Source organism: Juglans microcarpa x Juglans regia, chromosome 8S (genome assembly GCF_004785595.1).
Source record: "Juglans microcarpa x Juglans regia isolate MS1-56 chromosome 8S, Jm3101_v1.0, whole genome shotgun sequence".
Classification (NCBI taxonomy): domain Eukaryota; kingdom Viridiplantae; phylum Streptophyta; class Magnoliopsida; order Fagales; family Juglandaceae; genus Juglans; species Juglans microcarpa x Juglans regia.
In genome coordinates, this window is record NC_054609.1 from 4,620,054 (window position 1) to 4,639,729 (window position 19,676).

At 35.4% G+C, this 19,676-nt stretch overlaps 2 protein-coding genes and 1 pseudogene across 2 annotated transcripts; 2 read left to right on the forward strand and 1 right to left on the reverse strand.

The window, feature by feature from the left end:
- Positions 1 to 876: 876 nt before the first annotated feature.
- LOC121244132 (probable carbohydrate esterase At4g34215) lies at positions 877 to 1,911 on the forward strand. The gene is made up of 2 exons (XM_041142175.1): positions 877 to 1,422; positions 1,714 to 1,911. The coding sequence occupies exons 1-2, from the start codon at positions 877 to 879 to the stop codon at positions 1,909 to 1,911; spliced, it is 744 nt and encodes a 247-aa protein (XP_040998109.1).
- Positions 1,912 to 6,202: 4,291 nt separating this feature from the next.
- Positions 6,203 to 10,151, reverse strand: LOC121244133 (annotated as a pseudogene).
- An 8,057-nt stretch (positions 10,152 to 18,208) lies between these two features.
- Positions 18,209 to 19,360, forward strand: LOC121244134 (probable carbohydrate esterase At4g34215). The gene is made up of 2 exons (XM_041142176.1): positions 18,209 to 18,754; positions 19,042 to 19,360. Exons 1-2 carry the CDS (start codon positions 18,209 to 18,211, stop codon positions 19,237 to 19,239), a joined length of 744 nt encoding a protein of 247 aa, XP_040998110.1. The 3' UTR covers positions 19,240 to 19,360.
- Positions 19,361 to 19,676: the final 316 nt, after the last annotated feature.

Here is a 19,676-nt window from a genome sequence, read left to right on the forward strand (position 1 = left end):
ACAGAGGATGGAAGTAATAATGAATAAATAAGTAGCAACTACCAAAAAGTGCAAAAGACAAGAAGCACAATAAACGGGTAATCACGTGGCATGAATATATATGAAGGGCTATATTACGACCTTTTCGTTGGCAAATTATTTTTGCGCACAATTTTTAGGAAAAAAAAAAGATAAAATTTGAGATACATATAAAAAAATATTTTTTAATGTGAATTGATCTATTTTTTTTTCAAATAGAGTGCGCAGAATTTGTACATTCTAACTAGAAATGTATCTAATATTACTCTAAAACATTATATAATTTTGAGTAATATAGTCCATGTAAGTACTCTTAGAACATAAGAGTCGAAGAAAGTTATATTGATTATAACCTTGGTGTGTGGCTTCCAAACAGCCAAATTTTAATTTAATTTATTGGTATTATTACGATAATCTATTTCTGGTTAATTAGCATGCATCTGACAACTGGTATATAGCATTCGATCCAATCATATTCAATGTTCACAACTTTATAAGAAAATGCAGTCTTCCATGATATAAAAATAATCATATTGTTTAAGTACTGAAAACTGGTTTGTTTTCTCAATTATAGGGATGAGGCTAAAAATGAAGTTTAGGTACTATCTTTTTGGTGGTCGAAAACTCTTGACATTGAGTGCTTGTTTGTTTTCTTGGTTAGAGAGTTTAGGGCTAAAAACAAATCATACACTCTGTACACCATCTAAAATGGAGTTCTAAGTCATATAAATATAAGATGCAGTATGCTTTTCTTTCATCACTACACAACTATTACTCCTGCAATATCTAAAAGACAAGAAAAAAAGGATGTTTCTTTCCATCATCTTCTTCGTACTTGTTACTCATGTTGGGTCTGTTATGCCTGGAGAGCTCAAACCCAAAAACATATTCCTATTAGCAGGACAAAGCAACATGGCTGGACGTGGAGGCATTTACAATGACACTAAAACCAACTTGCTCAAATGGGATGGAAAGGTTCCTCCACAATGCGCTCCCACTCCCAACATCCTCACACTATCTTTAAACAAGACTTGGGAGATAGCTCGTGAACCTCTTCATAAGGAAATTGATAATTTGAAGACCTGCGGGGTGGGACCAGGCATGCCCTTTTCCAACCGAATATTGGCAAAACGTCCAAACTTTGGAGTGATTGGTCTGGTCCCTTGCGCAGTAGGAGGAACAAAGATAGAAAGGTGGCAAAAGGGTACTAATCTATACAATCAATTGGTAGATAGAGCAAGAGATGCAAGGCAAAGTTCTGGTGGCAATATTCGTGCACTGCTTTGGTATCAAGGAGAGAGTGATTGTGATGAGCGGGACTCTAGGCTCTATAAGGGAAGGTTGGAGAAGTTTTTCAATAATGTTCGACATGATCTTGACTCTCCTGAACTCCCCATTCTTATGGTACTTTCTTTGGTTTATTTGTTGCTTAGTTCAATCAGTTTGTTTTATGCACGGTTTTTTTCACAAGTATTCTTACAAATTGACATGTCTTTTTATGATATATTAAATCTAATCTATAATCTACAATATTTAACATGCCATCAAGCCATGTTAGTTTGTGAATTTAATTTTGTAGGATCTCATTGTTACTAAAATATTTCTCCTTTCACAAATTGCTTACAGTTCCACCATGTATCTTTGCAAATTAATCATTATAAAAATTATAAAAATATATATATATATATTTTGCAGATTGTAGTTTCTACTGGAGAAGGAATGTTCCTAAGATCTGTACGAGATGCTCAGCTGAATATAAACCTGAAGAATGTCGTGCGCGTTGATTCCATGGGATCAACCTATTTAGTAGGTGACTTGCATTTGGATACAAAGTCTGCTGTTCGCATTGGCCAGAAGCTAGCTGATACTTTTCTGTACAACTTTTTACACTAGAAGTAATTAATCCAGTAAATAAATCTAATCGATCGTCAAAACTCATTGATTTGAATAAATAACATATGTACGTATGGGAGTAACGTACTTTGATTTAGTCTTATGGTATGCAAGTTTTGTGTATTCCATTTAAAAAAAATAAGGTTCACCACTATTAAAAAAGTGGAATACGTGAGGCTTGTATTTTCTAGGACTATATGATTTAGTCTTATTCGTTTGTATTATCTTAAATAACATAAGATCGAACAAGGGAAATGGGAGAGAATTATTACTGACTAATGTCCTATTTCCATTGCTTTTTCTTTCTATGTTTGTGATATCCTTTATTAATGTTTTCATTTGGTTTGATTATAATGTACTCCTCAATTAATATGCTGCCAGGACCTTTGGTAGCAGCAATTTTGTACTGATATGAGAAAACATTGTCCCTATGTTGCACGAAATCTCTCAACATGCTTCTCTATTATCTTCTATATAGGAAGAGAAATGACAAGTACACCAAGAAAGTGTACCTATCATTTGTACCAAACTGTGTTTTTTTTTTCTTTTTTGTATTTTTTAAATACACAAAAAATGCTTTAAAAAAATATAAAAGATATATATAATACACTAGTCGATATCCAATTCAATACCGAGTGTCGGAGTAGCACTCCCCATATGCGAAATCTTTTGGTTGCACATCAACTTTTGTGTTACGAATTTTTATTATTGATTGTGTCATTCTTAATTATACAAGCTAATGAAGCATGTTTTAAATGATTTCATAAGTCAACCACTTAATTAACTAACTCAAAATATTAAGTATCCTGGTGTGCCTCTAATAAGATTACAAAATATTAAGCATGTGTTTGGAAATTACAAAATACAGGACAAAAAACATTTATCCTAGTGTGCCTCTAATAAGATTATCCTTGATAGTCTATCCTATCGTTACTTCAAAGTAAGGCCAAGCAAAAATCTAAAAATCTGACTCCGCTTTAGCTTCGCTCTGACTGCGACTCCAAAAAGTCGTAGTCGAAGTTTTTTTACCTGAAAAGTCGGAGTCCGATTCCAACTCCGACTTTGCCCTCCGATTCTGCCTCTAATATTACACATATATTATTAACAATATATTTATTTTTCTATACATTTATCATATATATTTTATATAACTTTAACTTATATAGTTAGTTAAATTCAATAGAAAGAGTGTCGAAACTACATTGACAAAGCACGCAACTTCGCCTCGGGGTTGGTGTTGTTGCAGCTCTATATAACTATTTTCAAGATATGCAAAAATGAAATCCAGATTTTTATTATAAGATAGATGTTGACAATGAGATGCGCTTAAAGAATGTGTTTTGAGCAGACGCCCGAAGTAGAGTTGCGTATGAATCATTTGAAGATGTGATTACATTTGACACAACATATCTGACTAATGCGGATAAGGTGCCATTTGCACTATTTGTGGGTCAGAACCACTATGGGCAGTCAATCCTATTCAGGTGCATATTGATATCCAATGAATACGCAAATAAATTCAAATGGAAGTTTGAGTCATGGTTGTAGTGTATGAATGACCAACTGCCAAATGCAATCATCACAGACCAAGATAAAGCTATGAAAATTACAATTTCGAGGGTGTTTCCAATGTCTAGGCATCGCTTTTGCCTGTGGCATATAATGAAAAACCTTCCTGAGAAATTTGGATCACATTATCGATATGAGGAAATCAAGAGTACTCTACGTAAATGTGTTTATGACTCTTTCAGTGAGCATGAATTCGAGGAATGTTAGCATGATATACTCGATACGTATGATCTACATGAGAATGCATGGTAGGTATCACTATATACTGATCGGCATTTTTGGGTGCCAGCTTATGTTAGAGACACATTTTGGGCAAGAATCTCAATTACATAGGAAAGTGAAGGCATGAATGCATTTTTCAATGACTACGTTAACTCTAGAATAACTCTGAAACAATTTGTTGACCAATACGATTCAACTCTTAGGAGGAAGGTAGAGAATGAAATAATTGTGAACTTTAATTCATTTAACACGAAAATTCCTCATCAGTCGCCATCCTTTTGAGAAACAATTTTAAACAGCATATACAATGCTAAATTCAAAGAAGTACAAGAGGAATTGCAAGGATTTCTATATTTGACTACCTCATTATTGGGATGTGAGGGTGGTAAAACTACATTCGTAGTTGCCAACGAGGTTCAAGTTGGTGATGATTTGTTAAAACGTGCAATCTTCACTGTCAAAGTTGATCAAGATCCCCTTGTTGTTAAATACAGTTGCAAGTTGTTTGAGTTTATGGGCATATTATGCAGGTACGCTCTTCGTATCTTGACTCAGCTAGCCAAGCATACAATACCATAAAAATACATTTTAGGTCGGTGGAGGAAGGATGTAAAGCGAAAATACACCTTTGTGAAAAGTAGTTATGACACTAATAGCATCGATGATGCCCGAAGGTACGATAGGATCCAGGATTGCTTTTATAAACTATGTTCCAATGTTTCAAAGGCCGAGAGCAGCTGTGTGAAATTGATTAGCCAGATAAAACAGTTGAAGGTACAGTACCTTGGTATCGCTGATCCAGCTACTTCCATGGGGGACACGACAGTTGATCTAGCTATTTCCATGTGGGAACAATAGGTAGAGTTTTTATTCCATTGGTAGTTTGGAGTAAAGGTAGACCACCATCTAAGATAAAAGTGCACCCCGTTGAGAAGAGTCTTAAGAAATCTAGTACGAGAAGACGATTACACAACGACTCAGCCAAGGTTACTTTTTGTTAATGTTGTATATAAAGTGTTATATTTCTTATAATGATAAATTATTATCTTTATTCCAATAAACAGTGGAGTAGTCACGCCCCAGATGAATTCACTGTTAGCGGCACACAACATGAGGCTCCTCAAACCTAAGATTAACAAAGTCAAGTTTGGACACATGCGCCAGATTTTTTTGCTACTTCTTCGACTTCTACGGATTATTTTGGCATTGGATAGATTGCTCCCCCCTCACAGATAACTCAAAGAACATTATCATGCAGAAATTGTTAACACAGTTCATTAAATAATTTTCTGCCACTCACAGTACACGCTTCATTAAATATACACTACGGATTTTTTTGGTATTGGATAGACTGCTCCTCGCTCATAGGTAATTCACACTACGAATTATATTATTTAGGTATTATTTTTTTAAAAGTGGCAGTTGCCACTTTTAACTTTTTTTTAGTTCCCCTTAGGACACAACTGATCAAGTATACACTATGGAGGCTCTGAATATCGGACCGAGTACTCCTATAATGCAAGTAATCTCTTCCGTGAAATACATTACGTTAGTTTTTTAGGATTTCCTCGTTGATAGTAGTGAATTTTTTATCATCTAGACATAATAGAGAGGATAACATGTCTCGGACTAGGATAATGATCCGAGAAATTAATCATATATGATGCAGATATGGTGATTTGGAAAACGCCACGCTTCTGGAAGATAGCTGGTTGCTTTTCTATATTTTGTATATTTTGGGAGGGACCAATGATATATTTTGTATATATTGGGAGGGACCAATGGTTCATTTTTATTAATTTTGTAATGAAATACCATCTTTTGGAGGAAAGTTTAGAACATGAAAAATTTGTGCAATAACACAGTCTATTCCGAATTGACTTCTAGCTTGCAAGCACTTACAGAGAATGTGGTTGTCACTAGCCACACCAAAAAAAAAAAAAAAAATCATTTTCGAGAGACGAACTCCAGTAGATATTGTGTGTAAAATAAAATATAAGATGTATACCATAAAGAGTTAGGTTGATTCATTTGTCGTATCCACCATGAATATTTATACTCATTTAAGAATAATTAATTAAATTACTTTCCAAAATATTTAACATAGACGAGACTCATGTCATGGTATGAGTCGCCCCCACTAACCACTATCTCGTCTTTGGGGGTGCCTAACAACTTGCATACGTCTCAATCAACTCAAAACAACTGTGCCTATTTAACACCTTCTTGTTCCAAAATTCATGCATTAACAGTCTTTACATCCTTTACTTTCTACTATTACAAAAAGTAACCAACCAAATTTATACATCATTTAACCAGCCAAAATTTAAATAACATCTGCTCCACAAGTTTATACATCTTTCACTTTTTCCTATTACAAAAAATAACCAACCAAGCAGAGTCATATTACATCTACCAAGCAACCAACATCTTATTTTTTTTCAGAATTTCCCAAAAAACATGCCTAAACAAAGTACCTACGACATTGAAATTACTAAAACTACACTGACCCAAACTTTCTCTTGCGCCTCTCAGTCTCTACTTCTAGTTGATGTCGAGTTGTTTGGATATCCATTGCTAGTTGTATCTTTCGAATTTCGGTTTTTAAACAGTTGATTCTCTTCTCGTCATATGGTGCTATTTTCGGATCATACCTACAAAAAAACCCGCAAGAATGCCCAACCTGCAAAATCAACCAACACATATTAGCAAACAAAGATTACCCATATGATTTTCCAAAAACAAACCATATTTTGGTATGAATAAGCATCATATTGCTTTTGAAAAAAGATGCAGGTAAAATAGACTTTCTTTCACAAAGTAAAATAGACAAAGATTAAAAAGTAACTTCTTAGCAAACAATTAAATAACATACCTCAAAGTTTTGGCAACTAAAAAATCGACGTCTCTCATTATCCTCCGTATATGCGGTTCGTCGACATGCTTTAATACTACAAAAGCATTTTGGGTATTCATTTTGGCAAGACATTGTATCAATATTGAGTGTGAGATATTGATATTGCTACTGCGTGCTTCAGACATTGTGTCAATATTAAGTGCATTTATTTCTAGACTACGAAATGTCGAATAGTTGCTAGCTATTTCTAAACAACCTATCTGAATGCATTATCCGTCAGTGTATTAATCATAGCCACACTCAGCTTCGCAACCAAACTTCATTATTAAAGATGCATGGATCGAATACCGACTCTTCCAGCTTTTCATGAACAATGGCACTCATTCATCATAATTAAACAAGTTTCTATTACAAATGACAATTAAACACTCAATTCCACTTTATCAACAAATCAACAACACTCAGTTCCCTCACTCAAGGAGACAGCAATACAACATGCATAAAGCAACCTTGCTGTAGGACTTAACCCAATTGTAATAGAAAGAATGGCTAACCCCAAAGCAACAAAAAAGACTAAGAAAACCAACCTTTTTCCTGGTGCCTCAGGTAATTGTCTACATCCCCTAAACCATTTGATCAATATTAATATAGGAACCACAAATCATATTATATTTTCTTCCACTAACTTATCTCTCTCTCTCTCATATATTTTTACTGTTTTGGAAAGATGGTCAGGGTTCCCATTATTTCGGCTGATATTTATCATTTTCTTTAACTTAAAAAAAATGATAAGAATGCATGTATTCTCTTATACATGAGATTGAAGAAGATTAATGTAAATCAACTATAGTCTAAACAAAATATAGAATATGTGCCAAAAAAAATAGTGTATATACACAAACTATAAAATGCCATAGGACAAAACTAAATTAATAAAACTAAAATACATTTTTCTTTCCTGTGGATTATTCAGAATTGCAGAAAAATAGACCCAACAATGTCATCCAGCCTATTCTCTCTTTGCAACTTCTTGATCTGTCAAATAAACTACAAACTTTATAACCAGAGCTCAAAACACATTAAGGTACAAGCATCTTATTTCTTGAAAACTTAAAGTAACCGCATTGCAGAAATAGCTTGAACAAATATGGGCTATCAATAATTTGGATCACTAATATATACAAATGAAAACACAAATCAACTATAGTCTAAACAAAATATAGAATAGCTTTAAGGGTCTGCGACGGAAACTTCAGGGAGGGGCTGTTAAGGGGGGATGAGGGGCTGAGTTTGCCGCGCGGACTAGTGGTTGGTGTCGGAGGAGGCAACGGAGGAGGACGCAGTGGGGAAGAAACGGAGCAGAGAGGGATTTCGGAGCAGAAGAGCTTCGTTCTAAGCATTTCATCCAAAATGGAGAAGACGCGGGATTGCTTTTCGTTTTGACAAATCTTGGTTTTCTTATATATATATATATATTATTAAAATATTGCCACGTGGGCACCCCAACTCAAGCGGGACTCATAGTGGGGGTTGTAGAATTATCCTTATTAAATTATATAGCATTCAATCCTTTTATGCAAATGGTGTCAGAGTCCTTTATGGACTTCGACGAGGAATTTACGGCATGAATGTTTCATTCTTTTAGTTTAGGAAAATGCTACTCTTCCTGCTAGAAGTTACTACTGGTACTTTTTTAATTTTTTTATTATTATTTTTACTTAATGATTAAGTTAGTATTTTTTAATAATATGGTGATTTTCTTTTATTTTTTTAAAAATATTTAAAAGTGTTAAAAAATACATGTAAACAAAAGCCAAAAAGAAAAAACTACAAAACAACTAGTGGGAGCCCCCAACAGTGGGAGTAGCACCACTCTTTGGTTTATGTTCGTGTTTGATGTATGGTTACTGGTTGGGTTGGCATAGAGGTAAGCAAGGAATCAATGAACGATTTCTACTTAAATCCTTCATGTGATTATTAGGTAGGAGAATCAGAGTTTTAAATATCGTGCTGTACTGGTTGGTACAGTTGGTACTGCGGGTATTTATCGTGTCGGGCTGTGATCAATATAGGGAAGGTATGTGTTTCGTACCGGATCAAATACCGGTCGTACTAGTGCGTTTTGATCAATACTGGTCAATTTTCAGTGTACCGGTCGATTTTCAGTGTGCCAACTGAAATTTTATGTTTTTCTATTTTTAGTGTATTTTCACAATTTTCATTCCAATTCTCACATGTAAAAACTATTTTCTTAACTCTTTTTAAACCCCTTTGCTCGAGGACTGAAAATCAAATCTCTATTCCCCTTTTCATGATAGAGATGAGTGATTATTTTTTTTAATATTTGGATTGAGAACTTAAAAGTATTATCAAGTTTTATAAATATGTGTTTTAACTTTTTAAGACTTACATTAATATTATTTTGAAATATAATTTATACATATATAATTTATTTATTTATATATAGACTATCTCGAAACGGTACCGGTACTGGATTAATTACTTCTAGTGATAATTGTACAAAAAACTATCAGCTAACTTCTGACCAATGCAAGCGGCAGACTTTGTATCCAAATGCAAGTGATCTGCTAAAATGGTTGATCCCACAGATTCAACGTGCACGACCTTTTCAGGTTTATATTCAACTAAGCATATCTTACAAATCTTAGGAACTTTCCTTGTCCAATAGAAACTACAACCTGCGAAAAACAAGTATATTTTTAGAATTTTTATAATGATTAATTTACAAATATGCATGTTGGAACTGTAACCAATTTGAGAAAGGAGAAATGTTTTAGAAACAATGAGATCCCACAAAAGTAAATTTACAAACTAACGTGACTTGATGTAGCACGTTAAATGATAAAGCCACTTTATTATCAACTAGATCTAACGTATCATATAAAGTCATGTCTATTTATAAGATTATTTGTGAAAGAAATAGTGAATAAAACAAACTAATTGAACTAAGCAATAAATAAACCAAAAAAAGTATCATAAGAATTGGGAGATTAGGAGAATCAAGATCGTGTCGAACATTATTGAAAAGCTTCTTCAATCTTCCCTTATAGTGCCTAGAGTCCCACTCATCACAATCATTATCTCCCTGATACCAAAGCAGTGCATAAATATTACCACCAAAACTTTACCTTGCAGCTCTTGCTTTGTCTACCAATTGATTGTATAGATTAGTACCCTTTTGCCACATTTCTATCTTTGTTCCTCCTATTGCACAAGGGACCAGACCATTCACTCCAAAATTTGGACGTTTTGCCAATATTCGATTGGAAAAGGGCATGCATGGCCCCACCCCGCGGGTCTTCAAATTATCAATTTCTTTATGAAGAGGATCACAAGCTATCTCCCAAGTCTTGTTTAAAGATAGTGTGAGGATGCTGGGAGTGGGAGTGCGTTGTGGAGGAACCTTTTCATCCCACTTGAGGAAGTTGGTTTAAGTGTCATTGTAAATGCCTCCACGTCCAGCCATGTTGCTTTGTCTTGTTAAGAGGAATATGTTTCTGGGTTTTAGCTCTCCAGGCATAACAAACCCAACATGAGTAACAAGTACGAAGAAGATGATGGAAAGAAACATCTTTTTTCTTGTATTTTAGATATTGCTATAAGGAAAGCTATTACTTCTCCAAAAATAACGCAATGAAGCACAGTAGATCAAGCCTCTAAATCTCGAAAATCTGATTCTGTATTTTCAAATTCTTGATGTGTAATTTGTACAGCTTATAGGTGTTAATGTACACCTATTAGGTAGTAATAGGATAGCCTTATTTCAAGGTTAACTCAAGCCTCTCAACTTGTATCTATATACATGCATTGTAAATGAAATTAGTGTGAGTCATTACATTCAAAAACACTTCCTCTGCTTCTCTATAAGGTATCAGACTGCCCTCTCTCCAACGAGTAAAATTCTGATCCTTTTTCTCCACCTTTAGCCCATGGCAAACTCTGCTACCTTTCCCGTGGCCATCAATGCCAATCAGTAGATTACGACTAGACTCACTGCAACAAATTATCCCTGTTGGCATGCGCAATTCGAGTCCCTTCTTTTTTGTTGTAATCTATATGGCTATGTTGATGGAACAATCCCATGCCCACCACGACCCCAGATTCAGCAATCACTGCCGCATATAATCAGTGGTTTAGACAAGATAAACTAATCCTGAATGCTATTCTCACTTCGGTGACAGATGCTGTGATAACCTTCATAGCAACCTCTAAAACATCCTCTCAAGCCTGGAGCAAGCCTGGAGCAAACTGACCAAGCTATAGGCCAGTCGATCCAGAACACGAGTCATGCAACTCAAGGAGGATCTCACTCTCCTTCAACGTGGTTCACACAATGTTATAGAATTCCTACATTCTATCAAAACTATTGCAGATGAATTGGCTCTCATTGATGCCCCCCTCTCTGCCGATGATATCACATTATATGTTCTCAATGGTCTAGGCCATGAGTACAAAGAAATTGTAGCACCAATATGTGCTCGAGAATCATTGTTATCCTTTGAAGAACTCCATGATCTTCTCATAGGACATGAGTCCTATCTCAAGAGGCTTGATAGCAACAATCAATCCATGGTGATTACTGCTAACAAGACTCAACGTAAGGATTTCAGGTCCTCAAGAAAACAACAGCCATCCTCCACTTCAAACCAGAAAAATGATCCCAATTCAAAGCCCTGCAACTCTAAACAATAGAGATAACACCAAAGTGCCAATACTGTGAGCAACTTGGCCATGTTGCAAAATACTGTCCACAACTGCAACCTCAAAAAGCCTCGGCTAATTGCACAACTACAAATTCCAATCCAGATCAGAGGTGGCTAATTGACTCCGCAGCTTCTCATAACATAACCTCTCAAATTTCCAATTTGCAGTTGCACTCAGAGTATGATGGAACAGATGAGGTGCTTATCGGAGATAGTTCAGGTTTGAAAATCACTCAATTAGATTCTCTCACTTTGCCTTTTCCCAAACAAAATTTTCAAGTTCAAGATACACTTTGTGTTCCAAGTATTAACAAAAATCTAATCTCAATTCATCATTTTACAAAACACAATAACATGTTTCTTGAGTTTCATCCTACTTTTTTTTTTTTTTTTTTTGGTCAAGGACCAAAGGATGAAGGAGACTCTTCTTCAAGGTAAGTGTGAAAATGGCATCTACCCCTACCACAAACAAGTGCTTTCAAACCAATTACTAGGTCCATGAACGCACCTCAATAAATGGATGGCACCAACATCTTGGTCATCCCTCCTCTAACGTAGTTACAAGGCTAAAAAAGTCTTTTTCACTTCCAATTGACAGAAATTCTTCTACTTCTCATCCTTGTATTTCCTGTTCAATGAATAAATCTCATAGATTACCTTTCATAAGCATGGACTCACAAGCTTATCTCCTTTTGATTTAATATACACGAATGTTTGGGGTCCATCCCCACAAACAAGCATACAAAGTCACAAATACTATACGATCCTCATTCATCACTTCACCAAATATGCTTGATTTTTCCCCACTAAAAAAGAAATATGATATCAGAATCATTTTCCCACAATTTCATAAAATGATTGAAACTCGATGCAATACAAAAATCAAGAGCTTATACTCTAATAATGGAGAAGAATTCATTGCCCCTCAATCCTCTCTCACACACGGCATCAGCCATTACACCATAGCGCCACACACTCCACAATAAAATGGAGTTTCAGAGTGCCACCATAGACACATTGTCGAAACAGGAAAAACACTCGTTACTCAAGCAGGTCTTCCCTCAAAATTTTGGTCCTATGCGTTTGCTACTGCAATGTTTCTAATAAACAGGCTGCAATCACCTATTCTTGACCACAAATCCCCTTTTCAAAGCTTGTTTAATGAAGCACCAAATTATCTTAAACTTAGATCCTTTGGTTGCTTATGTTTCCCTTGGCTTAAGCCTTACAACAACAACAAGCTTCAACCAAAGTCTATCCCTTGTGTGTTTTTAAGCTACTCAACAACCCAAAGTGCCTACCTTTGCTATCACATACCTACTCAGTGCCTATATGTGTCTCGGGATGTTACATTTGACGAGACCATATATCCTGAAACTCATACATAGCCAACTTAAGAGCCCAAAGCACTCGAGACACCTCCCTGCTTCTCTGGAACTCTACTGCAAATTCCACCTGCAGACAACCAGCTTCCACCTGCGCCAAGCATCACACAAGCACAAGAAAAGAGTCCTCTTGATCAATCACCTCAACAACTCAAGTAACTCTCCACCTCCAATTGTTTCTCAAAGGACTCATAGTATGACTACCAAGTCCATGAACAACATTTTCTATCCAAAGCAATTTCATACTACCACCAAACACCCTCTACCTGAATCGGCTGAACCCACATGTGTTAGTCAAGCACTAAAGGATCCACTATGGTGCAAAGAAATGTCTCAGGAAATTACATCCTTGATTAATCATGGAAGCTGGGAACTTATTCCACCTGCTTCCGAAAAAAACCTTGTTGGTTGTAAGTTTGTTTTTAGAATCAAAAGAAATCCTGATGGAACCATCAATAGGCACAAAGCACGCCTAGTTGCTAAACGGTTCAACCAAAGACCAGGAATCGATAACTCCTAGACATTCAGTCCGGTTGTAAAACCAACAACAATAAGGCTAATTATCTCCATTGCTATCATGAATGGGTGGTCACTAAGGTAGCTTGACATCAATAATGTTTTTCTTCACGACAACCTTGATGAAACTGTGTTTATGCATCAGCCTCCAGGCTTTGAAGATAAATCCAAGCCACATTTTATTTGCAAATTGAAGAAAAGCATTTCTGGATTGAAACAAGCCCCACGACAATGGTACAAGGCACTTAGAGATGCACTACTCAGCCTTGGTTTTATGCACTTAGCTACGGATACATCCCTCTTCATTTATTCATCTCACAATGTCCTATGCTATTGTCTTATATATGTCGATGACATAATTATAATAGGGAATACATCGAGTTTTGTTACAGGCATCATAAAACAAATAAGCAACAAATTCTCTATAAAAGACATGGGAGATCTACATTTTTTCTTGGGTATTGAAGTTGTCCCTATAACCAAATGTGTCTTCATCTCACAACACAAATACATCCGAGACCTGCTCAAAAAAACTTCAACGGATGGAGCAAAAGAAATACAAACACTCATTTCGATAAGCAAGCATCTTACTCTAAATGATGGATCCGAACCTACAGATAGCACTGAATATCGAAGAATAATTGGAGCCATGCAATATCTAAACCTTACAAGACCTGACATTGCCTTCACAATTAATAGGCTCTCACAATTCATGCACAAACCAACATCTTCTCAATGGACTGCAGTCAAAAGACAAGATATCTCAAGAACACAATGTTTCACGGCATACTCATCCAGAAGAACAGTCTACTAAAATTAGTCACATATGTTGATGCAGACTGGGCTGCCAATACTATTTACGTTCCAAGATTGGAGTTACCGATGGAACCTCCAACTTGCGAGGCCGAACAAGGAAGTTGTTACTTCTCCAAAAATAACGCAATCAAGCACGACAAATCAAGCCTCTAAATCTCGAAAATATGATTCTGTATTTTCAAATTCTTGATGTGTAATCTGTACAGTTCATAGGTGTTAATGTATACTTATTAGGCAGTTATAGGATAGCCTTATTTCAAGCTTAACTAAAGCCTCTCAACTTGTATATATATATGTGCATTGTAAATGAAATTAATGTGAGTCATTATATTCAAAAACACTTCCCCTGCTTCTCTATAATTACATACAATATTTCCTAAAAATCAAGTACCTAAGAAATTCTTTCAAGTAAAATAAACTAAACTCTACTACATAGTCTCTAAAATCTCACTAATCAACTTATGCCACTTGACACTTTTTTTTGTTGTTTGTTTGAAGACCCTATTCAAAAATTTCATTTTTGAATGAAGATTTTAAAACAACAAAGCAACAAAAATAGAATAGATTGGAAAAAATCTTGTTGTGCACAACAAATTTCTTGAAGCCTTTGGGAAGATAATGACGAATCTTCTTGTCTGAACCATAGCCGACAATGGGCATCAGCGTGCATCCTTTAAACTTTCTTCTCACGCGAGAATCAATACCCTTTGGCCTACACCAGCTTGTCTTGACAAAGATCTTGCGGTCGCTTTGCGGCCTCTTAAACTTCTTGACCGGCTTCTTCACGATCTTTTTTGTAAGCAACAGCACCACCATTTTCTCTTACTTTAGAGAATAGGCTTTACTTAACAGCCGAGCTTATGCCACTTGACACTTATCTCACATTTATTTTATAATCCTGTCATAACTATAAAAATAATCTGAAAAAAATAGTGAAGATAAACAAGAGAGTCCATCGACTCAGAGTATGTAAACATGAGCCAGACGTTACAGAATGCAAAATAAAAAGAACATCAAAATAACAAAGCGATATTTCACAAAAATTTATTCACAATAACGATATAAATAAAAGACTTTTGATTTAAGCTCATGACATAGCAAAGATCGTGTTTAAAAGCGGTAACTAACATTAGGGATGCAACCCGACCACTATTTATCGGGTCTAGGTCCGACAGGAACGCGCGAACCCGGTCCGACCCGACCCTTACTGTTCAGGTCGGATGAATAGTACGATTTTTTTTTTTAAATAACTTGCATCAGAATTACACACTTCAGAAAAAATACCTATTTCCTCTGTTTCCTAATGCTAGCCTCTCGACCCTTTGACTGATGGATCATTCTTCAGGTTTCTCAACCCAGAGAAAACAACATATATCAGCATGAGAAATAAATGAAAGAAAATGGGTGTGCGATAAGGGGGAATAAAGAAAATAAATTATCAAATAATAATAAAATCTAATAAAAAAATATACAAAAGCTATCTATTACAAAAATTATCTAAATTACAAAATATGAACATCAACTGATAGAGAACTAAAGAGCATCTAACGATCAAATTTCTCATCTTCCCAGTTGGAGATACAGAGTTATTTATACAAATCTGTTCATAACATCATGATAAAACCCATAAGTAGCACAAGTGAAATTCATAAAAAATCCAGTGTTCATACAAGAAGTACATTTGGCAAAAAAAAAAATATCAGTAAAGAACTACAAATCAGAATCAAATAATAATCTTCTACCTTTTCACCTCTTCTCCTCCCTCTTTTTACTACTTGATTTTATCTTTTCTCTCCAAAAGGACTCGCTTATTGCAGAATATCTACTGGTATCTGCCTGTGCTTGCTTTCAGTCTATGCTTTTATGGAAAAGGGAGAAGAAAGTGTGTGATAGAGATGGGGAAGGAATGAGCTGAAAATGGGTTACAGTTCAGACTAGTCATATTTCACTCTCTAACTGAAATAAAAGATCCCTTGCTTATGAATTCTTAATTAACATTTCGAAAGGACACTAGCATTTATAAACGCAAGCCTTGAACAAAGTTTTTAATATAAATCCCTTATATTTATGGTTGGTTTTTTGCTGTTGTTTGCGATTTTTCCTGGATAATAAGACATTAAACTCTTCTGGGTCTCTTGGCTTTTGCTTTCCCATACCAACTCTCTCTGGGTTGTTGCAGAAAAAACCTTCCATACCCAGCAATATGATGCCATACGAGGCTTGAAGAAAAGAATTTCATTTTAACATAGTTTTTTCCCCTCAAAACTTTTGACTTTTTCCTCAACACTGGTTTTTTGGTTTCTTTTTCCTCAATTTATTTACTTTTCCTGGGTTTTTTAACTCTTTTTTTCTTCACTTGAGGGAAAGAGAGAGACATGGGCAAGCAAGGGCCTTATTTCCAGAATTTATGCACAATTACTATTACCAAAAGAAAAACAGAGAGATTAATTCAATCTCTCATTTCCATTCTTAATGTTTTCCATCATACCAATTGGATCAGTTAAAATCCTCAAGGCTTCCCACATCAAATGTTCTTCCCAGGAATCCCCAAGGTATGACAGGAAAAAAAAAACATGTTAATTTATTTCCAGATGAAAAAACTCGTTAACTTATTTCCATACTAAACAACAATAAGATAGACAGTACATACCAAATAAAAATCAATAGTAGAAAAAGACTATTGCTGATGATAATCATAAAACCCAAACATCAATTTTTCCCAAATCCTCTGCCTGAAGAGCCCAAATCATGGCCTATCGGGAAGCTGTGCTGCTTCTCAATCCTAGTAACCCAGAGCATAAGGGAGGGGTAATTCTTCCAGACCCATTTCTTTTTTTTTTCGTAATTTTTTATTTTGTAAAGGTAGATTATTTTCTCCCATTTTTGTGCATGAAATCGGCCCAAAAGAAAAATGGCAACTCTCCCTAACGGCAAATATCATCAAGAAATATAGCAAAAATCAATGCAATGCACAAAGACTTACGGACTAACAGACTTAGAGAGAGAGAGAGAGAGAGAGAGAGAGAGAGAGATTACCGGTGGCAAGGTGTTGGTGGTGCTTGGCGTGAAGACTAACAGACTGAAATAAAATGGAGAGAAGCTGAAGAGGGCGACAATGGGTAGGGTTTCGCAGTGAGGAGAAGTGATTCATTCGGTTTCACGGTTTCGACGGTTTCTATATCTCTAAACCACCCGATGAACCTGTCTTTATTCAGGTTGGACGGATCGGGTGTTTCGGACGGGGCGGGCCAAAGCCATTTATGCACAGGCCTAGCTAACATGAAGTACAAGAAACGAGAAATGCAAGAGATATGTAATAATGTGCATGGTAACTGAGGATGGAAGTAATAATGAATAAATAAGTAGCAACTACCAAAAAGTGCAAAAGACAAGAAGCACAATAAACGGGTAATCAAGTGGCAAGAATATATATGAAGGGCTATATTACGACCTTTCCGTTGGCAAATTATTTTTGCACACTCTTTTTAGGAAAAAAAAAAGATAAAATATGAGATACATATAAAAAAATATTTTTTAATGTGAATTGATCTATTTTTTTCTTCCAAATAGAGTGCGCAGAATTTGTACATTCTAACTAGAAATGTATCTAATATTACTCTAAAACATTATATAATTTTGAGTAATATAGTCCATGTAAGTACTCTTAGAACATAAGAGTCGAAGAAAGTTATATTGATTATAACCTTGGTGTGTGGCGTCTAAACAGCCAATTTTTAATTTAATTTATTGGTATTATTACGATAATCTATTTCTGGTTAATTAGCATGCATCTGACAACTGGTATATAGCATTCGATCCAATCATATTCAATGTTCACAACTTTATAAGAAAATGCAGTCTTCCATGATATAAAAATAATCATTTGTTTAAGTACTGAAAGCTGGTTTGTTTTCTCAGTTATAGGGATGAGGCTAAAAATGAAGTTTAGGTACTATCTTTTTGGTGGTCGAAAACTCTTGACATTGAGTGCTTGTTTGTTTTCTTGGTTAGAGAGTTGAGGGCTAAAAACAAATCATACACTCTGTACACCACCTAAAATGGAGTTCTAAGTCATATAAATATAAGATGCAGTCTGCTTTCCTTTCATCACTACACAACTATTACTCCTGCAATATCTAAAAGACAAGAAAAAAAGGATGTTTCTTTCCATCATCTTCTTCGTACTTGTTACTCATGTTGGGTCTGTTATGCCTGGAGAGCTCAAACCCAAAAACATATTCCTATTAGCAGGACAAAGCAACATGGCTGGACGTGGAGGCATTTACAATGACACCAAAACCAACTTGCTCAAATGGGATGGAAAGGTTCCTCCACAATGCACTCCCACTCCCAACATCCTCACACTATCTTTAAACAAGACTTGGGAGATAGCTCGTGAACCTCTTCATAAGGAAATTGATAATTTGAAGACCTGCGGGGTGGGACCAGGCATGCCCTTTTCCAACCAAATATTGGCAAAACGTCCAAACTTTGGAGTGATTGGTCTAGTCCCTTGCGCAGTAGGAGGAACAAAGATAGAAAGGTGGCAAAAGGGTACTAATCTATACAATCAATTGGTAGATAGAGCAAGAGCTGCAAGGCAAAGTTCTGGTGGCAATATTCGTGCACTGCTTTGGTATCAGGGAGAGAGTGATTGTGATGAGCGGGACTCTAGGCTCTATAAGGGAAGGTTGGAGAAGTTTTTCAATAATGTTCGACATGATCTTGACTCTCCTGAACTCCCCATTCTTATGGTATTTTCTTTGGTTTATTTGTTGCTTAGTTCATTCAGTTTCTTTTATGCACGGTTTTTTTCACAAGTATTCTTACAAACTGACATGTCTTTTTATGATATATTAAATCTAATCTATAATCTATAATATTTAACATGCCATCAAGCCATGTTAGCTTGTGAATTTAATTTTGTGGGATCTCATTGTTACTAAAATATTTCTCCTTTCACAAATTGCTTACAGTTCCACCATGTATCTTTGCAAATTAATCATTATAAAAATTATAAAAATATACATATTTTTTGCAGATTGTAGTTTCTACTGGAGAAGGAAAGTTCCTAAGATCTGTAAGAGATGCTCAGCTGAATATAAACCTGAAGAATGTCGTGCGCGTTGATTCCATGGGATCAACCTATTTAGTAGGTGACTTGCATTTGGATACAAAGTCTGCTGTTCGCATTGGCCAGAAGCTAGCTGATAATTTTCTATACAACTTTTTACACTAGAAGTAATTAATCCAGTAAATAAATCTAATCGATCGTCAAAACTCATTGATTTAAATAAATAACATATGTACGTATGGGAGTAACGTACTTTGATTTAGTCTTAGGGTATGCAAGTTTTGTGTATTCCATTTAAAAAAAATAAGGTTCACCACTATTAAAAAAGTGGAATACGTAAGGCTTGTATTTTCTAGGACTATATGATTTAGTCTTATTCATTTGTATTATCTTAAATAACGTAAGATCGAACAAGGGAAATGGGAGAGAATTATTACTGACTAATGTCCTATTTCCATTGCTTTTTCTTTCTATGTTTGTGATATTCTCTATTAATGTTTTCATTTGGTCTGATTATAATGTACTCCTCAATTAATATGCTGCCAGGACCTTTGGTAGCAGCAATTTTGTACTGTTATGAGAAAACATTGTCCCCATGTTGC

Coding starts and splice junctions, on each gene's coding strand:
- LOC121244132 (XM_041142175.1), top strand. CDS start 877: ATGCCTGGAGAGCTCAAACCCAAAAACATATTCCTATTAGCAGGACAA. Junction 1,423..1,713: donor CTGAACTCCCCATTCTTATG/GTACTTTCTTTG, acceptor TATATTTTGCAG/ATTGTAGTTTCTACTGGAGA.
- LOC121244134 (XM_041142176.1), top strand. CDS start 18,209: ATGCCTGGAGAGCTCAAACCCAAAAACATATTCCTATTAGCAGGACAA. Junction 18,755..19,041: donor CTGAACTCCCCATTCTTATG/GTATTTTCTTTG, acceptor TATTTTTTGCAG/ATTGTAGTTTCTACTGGAGA.